This window comes from Urocampus carinirostris, chromosome 12 (genome assembly GCF_059441175.1).
Source record: "Urocampus carinirostris isolate Australia breed hairy pipefish chromosome 12, RoL_Ucar_1.0, whole genome shotgun sequence".
Lineage (NCBI taxonomy): Eukaryota > Metazoa > Chordata > Actinopteri > Syngnathiformes > Syngnathidae > Urocampus > Urocampus carinirostris.
In genome coordinates this window covers 31,202,282-31,214,263 of record NC_142360.1, presented here as the reverse complement: position 1 = coordinate 31,214,263, position 11,982 = coordinate 31,202,282, and the positions used below count along the sequence as shown (strand labels likewise).

The 11,982-nt window shown below is 38.2% G+C and overlaps 1 protein-coding gene across 4 annotated transcripts in view; it reads left to right on the top strand.

The window, feature by feature from the left end:
- Positions 1-7,891: 7,891 nt before the first annotated feature.
- Positions 7,892-11,982, top strand: part of farp2 (FERM, RhoGEF and pleckstrin domain protein 2) — a 35,670-nt gene continuing 31,579 nt past the window's right edge. Inside the window, exons 1-2 of one of the 4 annotated variants that reach the window (XM_088349046.1) lie at positions 7,892-8,088; positions 9,557-9,795. In XM_088349046.1, the coding sequence (XP_088205172.1) occupies positions 9,580-9,795 (216 nt within the window). In that variant the 5' untranslated portion in view covers positions 7,892-8,088; positions 9,557-9,579. The remainder of the gene's footprint in view (positions 8,089-9,556; positions 9,796-11,982) is intronic. The other 3 variants (XM_088349047.1, XM_088349043.1, XM_088349044.1) reach the window with 3 other exon arrangements.

The following is an 11,982-nucleotide window of genomic DNA, read 5'->3' as shown; positions in this document are numbered from 1 at the left end:
TAGTAACACTGAAAAACACAGGGAATTCAATTTATAAACCTACAAAAAAGAATACTAAACAGTTTTAACCTTTTTTATACTTTTTATTTTGATTTATTTTGGAGCAAAAAGGCATCTTGAAGGAAATCAGCTGTTTATTGGTGGGTATCCAGATCTCTTTGTTCACTTCCAAGAGCAGGCTCATAGAGACTTTTGTTTGCGAATGCCAAAAGTCGTTTTCTGCCGCGTTCACCAATTCGCTTTATCTCTTGGCCCACGAGTAAATACTATATTCACTATCTAATTATGTGATAGTCGCTGTTTTGAATGGTGACATGATCGGAAATACGTGACGCAAACAAGTCGAAGGAGAGCGGAAGACTTCACCGCAAAAACGGCGTCAGGTAACGCACCAATCTTGACCATCTGTAACGGTAACGGCGTTGTAATGGTGAAAAAAATAACGAGTTGCTAATGCTATCCTCAGTTTCTCTGAATAGCACTCTTTGTGCTTTTCAACGAGGTGAGCCACCTCATCCGACAGCTGCACAATATCCGTTTGACTCGTCATTGCCAATGGTGTTGAATAGTATAGTTGTTTTGTTGTTGTTGTCTACTGTTTACTAGCCTCGTCCACTTTTCACAACGGTTTACTACCATCCGTCATGGTGTCATCACGTGGTTAGGTCACATGTGTGCAAAGGGTCATTGTCATGTCCTGCACGGTTGTCATGGCGCCCAGCTGGCCCCGCCCCTTGACACCGGCTGACCTGCATTTCCTGATTACTCCTATGGGTACTAAAACGCTCCTTTTGGAACTGCCCTTTTCCAGATCGTTGTTTACCCTTGTTGAAAACCTGTTCATGCCTGTTTGATACCTGTTTATTCTTGTTGTGCTTGCTGGACTTTGTTGCACTTCGGTGTAACATTCTGAGAGATTCTTGCAAGTTCTGTTTAATGCCCAGTCTGTAGTTTTGCCTGCATTTGAGCCTGCTTTGTTTTGTTTTTTGTCCGTTTGTGTGTTGGACAACTTTTCTTTCTCAATTAAAGTGACAGATCGTCTACGCAAATGAGGTCCAACTTTCTGCTTCCCGACCTGCTTCGTGACAGTCATTAGAACACTAGATACATCAGCGCAATGTAGCATCCCATTAAGTAGCATGCCAACGTGCCTGTTACGGCAATGCATGTACATTGAAAATAATTTCATAACTTGCTCATTGTACAACCGTTTTTTATGTGGGACCCCTTATTTGGTCATCGTCTAAACGTACCGTTATTAGGGAAAATTGATTTAGAAATATAAAAACGGAAAAAGGCTTTCTTTTAAATCTCAAACAAACAATTTATAAAAACAATTTGTGAACAAGTATACAAGTAACAAACAACTGCATTGAAAATTTAACACCTTATATTAAACTAATTGAAAAAAACTATTTACAATTCAAAATCAGTCTTAGGGGGACATTTTCTGATTTAAAAAAATCTTGTGTACCTTTTTTTTAGCAATGTTTAATTTTTATTTTGCAAATCAAGGTAAATATAGAATAGAATAGATTAGATAGATAGATAGATAGATAGATAGATACTTTATTCATCCCCTAAGGGAAATTCACATTTCCAGCAGCATCCCTGAGCTGAGAACAATACAATAATAAAGCCAAAAGAATACATGTTACACATGGGTTGAATATATTGTGACAACGAAATTGAACGTGGCACTCCAGGTCCACATTTTACAGTGAGGATAAAGAAAACTAAGAGATAAAGGAACAAAGAAGATGTTTGTACTGTCCTTGATTGCATAGGCTTTGTTTTCCTCCGGAGGGGGGTGTATGAGGGGGTGAGGGACAAACAGAGATGGCCAGATCCAACTAGATGTTTGATCTTACTGTACACACGGTCCAGTGTTTTTTCCCTAATTGCTCAGTCCACGTATTGAATGAATTTGGGAAGTACAGTCCTTAAGCATGTCCGATTAAAGTCGCCGGCGACGCTAAAAGCTCCGTCGCGGTGTGCGAGCTGCTGTTTATTGATAGCAGCAGGCAGGAGATTTAGCGCTATGCTAACCTTAGCATTGGGTGGAACGTTAGCATCCGGTGGAATGTAAACAGCAACCACAATGACCACAATTAGATGTAAATTAGATGTAGTAAATGATCAACCATATAAATACACACATAACCATATACATAACTATATATAGTCTCTGGTTAGTCTAGGCTAAAAAAAATCCTATATGAATAAAAATATTTTTAAAAAGAAAAAGCACAAAGCTAAGAAAGTTATTCATCTAGTTTTACTTTTAGTAATCCAAAAGTAATTTAAAGTAATCAAGTTACACTATTGCAATATTATGGTATTCAGATTATGTTACTGATTACACAACAGGTAAGAAGTAAGTGTAACGGATGAAATTTTTAAAGTAACTCTCCCAACCCTGCACACAAGAGAGTAACAAAATAAATAAAAATTGACTCTTATCCAGCAGTGACATACGTGTTGTCTTATATGTTTTCCCTCTATTTGTCATGATTGCTGATTAGTATCACCTGTGCCTGCTTATTTGGCGTAAGCTGCTGCAGGCTACATGTCCTATTTTAAGCCCAGTCCCGTCACTCTCCGGTTGTCAGTCCGTCAGCGAACCTCTGTTGTTACAAGGCAAGCATTTTGACTCTTACTCCTGTCGGTCCCGCTTTTTTCACCCATCTTTCCACCTGTCCGTTCCTGATCTCCCCGTTTGTCTCCGGCTACGACCTGTTATTGATTCCTACCACGTTTGCTCTCCTGTCCCGGCTTACGACCTGTTTTTGACCCCGACCACGTTTTTGCTCTCCTGTCCCGGCTATCGACCTGTTTTTTCTGTCCTAGACACCGCCATCTCCCGCTCCGGAAGATCCACTTCTGTATTTGGATCTCGATCCGATTGTGCGTTCGGCTTGCTTCCCGCGTCCAGCGAGCACCAGATCGCGGGCGCTGCCATTCCTCTTTCTATCAATAAACTTGTGGTTAACGCTACGCATTTGGGTCCTGATTCCGTTCTCCTTGTGACAGTAATATACATGTTTTTTGATAATCACCTCAAATTATGTACCCCATATAAAATTTTCTGTGGCGGGAATAAAAAAAATCAACTTCATTTTGTCTTGCCCATTTGGCTCCAACCTATGGAAGCCCAAGAGTTTGGAGTACGTTTTTTATTCATTTTCATTTTATCAATTTAATTAGGGCACTCTTGGGCTTCCATAAACATCATTGTAAGTTACAAATTGTTCCGGTACAGTACACGATACAATACGCCAATGATTTTCTCGATCAAGCATTTATTTTTTAGAACAGATGAAGTCTTCAAAATCCTGCACTGCTTTGTATGACTAGCAACACTAAATTTACTGCAAGTGGGGGAAAAAACTAAGTAATATGCTGAAAAATGTGTTTATGTTGTTTATTTGGTTAATAAAATAAACTTGTTTACAAAAAGGATCTTTGATTTTATTCTACATAGTTTGTCTTGCACAGCAATATGTTACATACTAATTTAATCAATAATATGCATACATAATGTGAATATTTTGCAATTTTGAAAAAGAAAATCCAAAATTTGTAAGGTTAAACAATTAAGAATTTTCATACATAACAAATCCATCCATCCATTTTCTGCGCTGCTTATCGTCACTAAGGTCGCGGGGAGACTGGAGCCCATCCTAGCTATCTTCGGGCAATGGGTAGGGGACACTCTGAACTGGCTGCCAACCAGTCGCAGGGCACACATAGACAGATAACTAACTCGCTTAATCACACCTAGGGACAATTTGGACCGGCCAATTAACATGACATCCATGTTTTTGGAAAGTGAAAAGAAAAGTGCTCGGAGGAAATCCACACAGACACGAGGAGAACATGCAAACTCTGCACGGGGAGGCTGCATTAGCTGGGCCTCCACACCGTGTGGCTGCGTCTTAACCATACATCCGCCGTGCCGCTACATATTAAAATTATCATTAAATAAATTCTTTATTACCATGCTGATAGATGAGGAACGGCAGCACGGCGGGTTAGTGGTACAGTTCTGAGATCACGGGATCAAATCCAGGTACCAACCTTCCTGTGCTGAGATTGCATGTTCTCCCCGTGCTTTCGTGGGTTTCCACTGGGAACTTCGGTTTTCTCCCACATTCCGAAAACATGCTTGTCAGGTAATTGATCGGTTGAAATTGTCCCTAATCCCCTATGATTGAGCAAGTGAGTTGTCTGTCTCTGTGTGCTGGCAACCAACTTTGATGTTATGATCGGCTTGATTCGGGAGCCCTTGATAGAATTATTATATAACTATTCAATCCATCCATCAATCCATTATCTGCACTGCTTATCCTCAGTAGGGTCGCGGGGGTGCTGGAGCCCATCCCAGCTATTCTCGGGCAGTGGGCAGGGGACACCCTGAACTGGTTGCCAGTCAATCGCAGGGCACACAGAGACAGACAACTCACTCGTTCATTCACACCTAGGGACAATTTGGACCACCCAATTAATCTGACGTGCATGTTTTGAGGATGTGGGAGGACACCCACGCAAGCACGGGGAGAACGTGCAAACTCAGCACAGGAAGGTTAGTAGCTGGATTTGACCTCATGACCTCAGAACTGTACCGCACACGCGCTAACCCCTGCGCTGCCGTGCTGCCTATAACTATTCAATTCTATTCTATTTCGTTCTGTTCCGTTCCGTTCCATTTTGTTCTGAGACCTCCAAAAGAGCTCGTTCAAACATTAACATTTAATTTTCAAGATTTGGATTGGTGAATAATTTGCGCAAATAACTCAGAAATTTGACATATTCAGCAATCTGTCAAAGATGGACTTTATCGGTTAAGCTTTTGCAGAAATCACAGAGTTTGATGCGCTAGCCATGTCAATCCTTAATATTTTTTGCAAATTGCATGTGTTTTAACATGGGTAACAGTTTCTTTGTGGAAAAAAAGATCCCTGAAAGTGCAGTTTTGGTGATCGACTGGCGAATTATCAACAAACCCTTAAGAAAAAAACATAATTTTACACGAATTTGCAAATAGTCAAATGCTCATCCCTTACTAGATAGATAGATAGATAGATAGATAGATAGATAGATAGATAGATAGATAGATAGATAGATAGATAGATAGATAGATAGATACTTTGTTCATCCCCGAAGGGAAATTCACATTTCCAGCAGCATCCCTGAGCTGAGAACAATCGAGAACAATCGAAAATAACACGGGAGCTGCTGGAGTGGCTGCCATTCGTGACGGCGCCGGAAGAAAAGATTCAATTTGAATCATGTACAAACAAACAAACAATTGAATCATGTACAAACAAACAAACAAACAAAATATTCATGTTTAGAGTACAGGCTTCAGGCATCGTTAAACAATGGATAACATGATCACTCATTCTATTCCTCAATCATTCCTATACGAACAAAAGTCACGAGACACTAATCAATTACTCATCAGTCTGTCGATATCTTATCTTTATTCAAAGACAATTGTATACTTCCAGCTTCAATGGAAAGGTTTTGGGGTTAGCCATTTTCTGTTCCTTGTTCGCAAAGCGGTATAAAAATATGCTTGAAGAAATTTAGAGCAGAAGAACAACCATTAGACAAATGGACATTTTGGCGGACATCGTTGAAGTCACAAACCGATTAAGCTGCAGTAATTGCAATTTCCTGATCTATTATTATCGTTACTTGATATTCGAGTAGACACACCCAAGCCAAACTTAAATCATAGTATGTAATTACACATGTGTTGGGACTTGGATAAAAAATTCCCCCTGTTTGATAAACATACAACAAAGTATAACCAAATGTGCCCAATACAGTTTTGCATCTTACCTTGCAAGATTTATTTTCTAACACACATTTTTTTTCTATGAAAGTGAGGTAGAAGTAACATATCAGTACCAGTAATCGTTTTCATGCATAACATTCAGGTTCGAACAGGAAACACAACTGTTTCTCAACCTTCTTGAGTCTAGGCACACTTTTTTAAATTAAAAAATCTCAAGGCACACTGTCCATCAAAAATGTTTAAAAATTCACCATGGGGATGATCAAAATATCATGTAGTCTAGTTTGACAGAAGAAAGTTTTTTTTTCAGCTTGATTAATTCTTTTGCTGTAATTTGAGATTTTTACTCTACATTTTTGCCCATCTATTAGGTTTTACAATAGTTTTACTTAGTTATTTAAGAAAAACAACAATAATACTTAAAATGAGTAAACACTATCTGGCAGTGCAACAAAAAATGTTCTACTATGTCGTAAGGTTTCCATTATTTGGGCAACACAAGAAAATGAAAACAAAACACAGCGAAATAATGTACATAATACATTGATTTTCATGTATTAATACATTTATTTTATTTATTTATATTATTTTTTGAAATTAAAAAAGATAGTTGTTTCATAAAAAATAAGTTACTACTACAGCATTATCCAGGTGAAGGCTCCAAGCAGGAACATAAGAGAAAATTAAATCTCAGATACATTCACGTAAGTAGTATCTAAACAGAAACAAATATATAGTGACCTTCTGCCACCTACTGATATAGATGAATGTTGCAGTTTCTGACAATCAGAAAGCAGAGATTTAAAACAATGGCATGCTAGTTTAAAACCCTGAGTTAGAGGATATAAATATGTTGAGAAATACTATGCGAACATTGTAGAATGGAATAGTCTTTATTGTCATTGATTACAGCGTAGTGAACATTGTTCACAATGAGATTTGAGGGATAAAGATGCAATAATAACTTAAAAGAAGAAAATAATACTAAAAAAAATATATTAGTAATATATTAGGATAAATAGGTATTTTATACTGGGTGGAGGTTGCTGACTGGCCTTAACTGTATGTACATCAGAACATTATGCAATGGAGTTAACAGTAACAATGTGCAAAAACAAGTATAAAAAAAATAAATAGCAATTTTCCTGTACATAGTCTACAAGTATATTAATTAATAGTGTACTGTTGAACACATTGGGTAAATGTATACTAATATATTAGTACAGTACCAGGGTTGGGTAGGGTTACTTTAACTTGATTACTTTCAATTACTTTTGGATTACTCCAATACCAAATATGCTAATAAAAGACAAAAGAAACTAAATATGAATACAATTATGACTCACAACACGTGGTAAGCTTTCTCTCCTGGCTTTGGTCTATTTGATCTCCGGCAAAACTAACATAAAATGCAACAGAAACAAAATTTTAAAAAAAAAAAACAGCTTGCCAACATCATTTTTGCCGTTCCATGTATCCCGTTACTCCCCAAGCCTGCACAAAATTTAGTAATTTTATTCATATTTAGTTTATTTTGTCTTTTATTAGCACATTTGGTATTGGAGTAATCCAAAAGTAATTGAAAGTAATCCAGTTAAAGTAACCCTACCCAACCCTGTACAGTACTATGGCCTTTAGATAATGTAATTTTTAAATGAGGAGTCACCGTGCAATGGCGATTCTCCTGCGGGAGAGGGCGCTACTTGCCACAGGAACCATTTAAAAGCGCTTTGGACTCGCCTTCAGAATGTTTTGTAGGGTACCGAACTATCAATAACACAACTGGACAGAATGTTTATTTCGTTTCATATTCACTCGGATAACACAAATAACAGTTAATTTGCCATTGATGTCTTTGGGACATCGTATAGAAATTTACCGTAAAACCTGTTTGCATGCCAACTCAAACTTTAACCCAGTTGAAAAAAAGCACGATAAAAGTGGAGTAAACGACGTCAGTTCCGAGAGTTGTTCGGTTACATTTTTTTTTTCAATACAAAAAAAAAAAAAGCAAATATGCATCTAAATCCGTGCCGTCCATTTCCAACCACGGCTAATTTGAGTCGGGGATGAGGAGGGAGGCGGTAGAACTGGGTTAGTAATCCTGACGCCGCATACCAGCCAATGAGAGACCGAGTTCGTGCGTCCCAGCCAATCAGTAAGCGGTGTCTGATGCACACTTACTATGGACGACGGGCCTGGGGCCATGGTCGAGAAGTGTTTGTACTCTCCTCGTTCAGATCCCAAATTTTAACAAGCGTCTATCGGCACCAGGTCGTACGGTAAGAGTCACATTTTCTTTTTTTTCCTCAAAAACAAACTAGTCACATTTTTGTTTACGTTGCATAGCGTTTAAGTTAGTCGCCGTCAAATTGGCTGAAACTCGGGAGTCCGAGCTCACTTGTAGGAACGAAAAAAAACAACGCCACGTTAAACTTTTTCTCCGGTTTAAAAAAAATGGCATTTAACTCGTTTTTCTTCGTTTTTTAATCATGTCTCATTGAAATTTACGTTACTGAAGTTCTTTAAAAGACAATATTTATTTTCTTAACATCCAGAGGGAGACGAATGAATCATTAAAATTATTTTAAGCAAATGAAGCTACCCTCAATTAAAAAATTGGAGGCCCTATTTAAAATTGCGTCATGTAAGTTAAATTGAACTGTTTATAATCATCCACTTTCTGGTTTGTAATTTTGAGTCGCATGTGATTTAAAAAAAATGATTATAGTGAGCTGTCTACCAATAATGTCATTCAAAGGATCCCTTAAATTAAACTTTTCTCAATGTACCAAATCCTGTCACAATATTTAAATAGGCATATAGTGAATTTAAACCCCGAGTCTATAGCCAAAACCATGCTTTCAAACTCAACGTAAAACAGTACTGCTAACAAATTCAAAATAACTTGATATGGGAGAAAAAAATGCACTAAAGTGTCAAGGTTGATTCTAAAGTTATTATACATGTTTCCTATTAATAATTTACCATATTGTTCTTGCTGATGCATACACATTGTGTTTCTAATGCGCATACAATAAGTACTAACCTGATTTGCCCTTCACAATGTCACCTGTTCTATTTTTCCACGAGCATAACTTAAAAGCAACTGACTGAAAAACGCCTGTCCGTGTCTTTTAGTGCTATTGCTGTTTTGCCCCAAAATACTGCCAGAACACATTCCTCCTTTTCTAAGAGTTTTAGCAAAAGCAATTGTGCCAGAATGAAGTGATGTTTTTGAGGTCTTCGGTTGGGCTTTATTAAAGATTTAAAAAGTAAGGGATGAATTGATTTTCATCTTTTGAGACAGAAAAAGAGTGCAAATTCTTAAATTTGACTCTAAATTTGCAATATTGTCTTGCATATGTTTATCCTAAACGTATATTGGTCAAAACACTAACCTTTCTTGAACCTGGTATAGGGTTCCCTCAAAAATAAAAATGAGTAGTGTTTCCGATACTCTGGTCATATCATCCGATATCAGTAGAAAGTATTTGCATGCTTTGTTTTTTGGTGTTTTATCATGTGTTTTTTTCATAATTTGGACAATTAATGTTCCACTGGTCAATTTATATAACAAATGGGTAACACACAAAGCTAATTACCTAAGACGAATAGTTGTTTGATGACTTGGTCTCAACATGTGAGATCTAGACGTTGGAATGGAATTATACCATATAAGTAAAAATTTGATTAAAAATCTAAAATCTTTTCTCATGTTCACGATTGTCTGACTTTTTTTCCTCAAAGGAGCTGCTCGCTTGGGCACCACCATGGGGGAAATAGAGGGCTCTTACCAGGCCCTGCAGACCCCTGGCACAAGACTTGGTGCCCAATTCAACGCAGGCATCAGCACGTTGGAGCCGGGCCAGAGCCTCAACACCAATGTGGTGGTGGTTGGAGGCACCGACATAACAAAGGGTCCTGGCCGCGTCCTTCATGTCCGTGTTCAGGGCCTGGACGAATCCCTGGAGTTCTTCGATTTAGACGTAAGTGTTTCTTCTGCCTTCTTCGCATGAGGGGATAAGTCTGCTGTTAGTTGGCCGTGCTCAGCAGGCCCACAGTTGACCCGGTTTGTGACAGCTGCAATGTGGCTTTACTGCGAAAATCCCTTCCCCTTCTTATGTTATCTTGTTTAAAGGCTCTGTGATTTCCTTTTAAGTTTGAGATATCGTCTTTTCTGAAGAAATCAACCTTTTTTGATTGATAATGATTTGATGTAGTGTTGTCTCTACCTGACAATAAGTCCAGCGTTGTATCTTTAACCCCTAATTGATTTTTGTTGTGTGATGATTAGCTGGAAAAGAATCACTACTGACTCATGGTTGTATTCCACTCAGCAGTTTAAAGCAGTTACCCTATGGTTAGGTGATATTGGCCTTAAAATAAGGGAGCAGCAACATTTTGAGCACTTTTTGACAGATAATGAAATTTTTTTTTTCTCACATTATACCATATTCAAAATTGTTACTTTTACTTTGTTAATGAAAGGGACTTTTGAGGGATGTTTCATTGATGTGCTTTCCTGTTGGCCCTCAGTCCTGCCAACTTGCTGCAGTAGTTGTTTACATAGGAAGCAATAAGGAAGCCAATAGAATGGAGCCTCTTTCCTGTCTTTTTACATCAGGCCAGTCTTAAATAACCAGTGTGAAAGAAGCATTCAAGGCTCACTGATGATGCTGTGTAATTAAATACTGCACTCTAATAAATCCTCAAGTAGCCTCAGCAATTTGGATTCTGTGGTGCACTGCTGAGACGAACAATTTATAAGCTAAGGCGCCATATGTTGTCTCAAACCCTAAGTAATAGTCGAGTTTAACTTGTTTGGTAGTTGGGCCATGCAGAGTAGAACATTTTTTTTTTGAGGGAGGGCAGCTTGGAGGGAATTTTTGAACATGTTAAAACTTGACCCACATGTTTTTAAATGGTGTTTCCCAATGCCCCTTCTAAGAAAACATCTGTGTCCAGATGGACAAAACAGATTTGTCATCCCAAGTGCATTATGCTGACTTGTGCAAAATCGGTGCATAGAAGAGGATGTCATTGTTTGACAAATACAAAAGATGACATGGTCAACTTGCTTCAAACTGCAGTTCTCTAGCCTTTTTTAAACTGTTTTCTCAACATGAGGACACCAGAGGCTTAACAGCAGAGCTAACGTTTACTTGCTTGTGCCTTTTATGCAGCAGATTGGTTACACAGCTGCTGCTGCCTCATACGTTCTGATAACTACCGTTGGTAAGCGTAGATGTCAGCAATGAATCCTTTTGAAACAATAGGGGTGAAGTCTGCAAGTGGAGTGTTAAAGTTCACACTGTTGTGTAATGCTCAACAGTTGTGGCATTCCACCTATAGTAATAGGCTAGATCCTCACAAATTCTTGGTTTTCCATTGCCTTTTTTTATCATTATGTTTACCACATTTTTGTGAGACATGAAAAAGAGGTAGGATAAAAGAGGTGCCACAAAGAACAACCGAAATCCATATTTTTGCTTTGGTGGGGATATTTAAACAAGCCTTTTTTGCCAACAAGCCACTCACCAGTACTTTACGCGTTACTTTTAAAAAGTAATTTGTTTATACTTACTCACTACTTCTTCCAAAAAGTAACTGTTAGTAACCGAATTACTCTATAGGAAAAGTAATTAGATGCTAGGGAAAGAAGTAACTATTTTGGTAAGTTGCGTGTCAAAGAATTTGAAATTTTCAGAGCAGAATTTGAGTCAGTTGAACTGACCCTTTGCACGTTCAATCAGAGGGCACAGGGTGGGTATGGAGGAGGAGGCGAAGGGAGGATCGAGTGAGAAAACTGCAAGGCTTCAAAGCAAAGCTCTCTCCTGCTCCTCTATCTAACCCAGTTTTAAATATATCTAATCTGCTGCTCAAATGAATAAAAAGGCCGATACCTGTCAAATTCGTCCCGCCCGATAATCGGTCGACCTCCACTAACTTTACAATAGTCGCTATTTTGAATGGTGACATGATCTGTAAAGACGTGTCATAAACAACTCTGATGAGAGCAGAAAACTTCTTTTTTCAAAGTAACACACTGCTTTCGATCGTCAGTAACGATAAAGTTGGAAAAAAATCACACACACACACACACCTTCTGAAGAAATGAACTCAACAATTGAGCAAGCATTTACAAACTCAGCAGTGTTTGCTTATACACATTT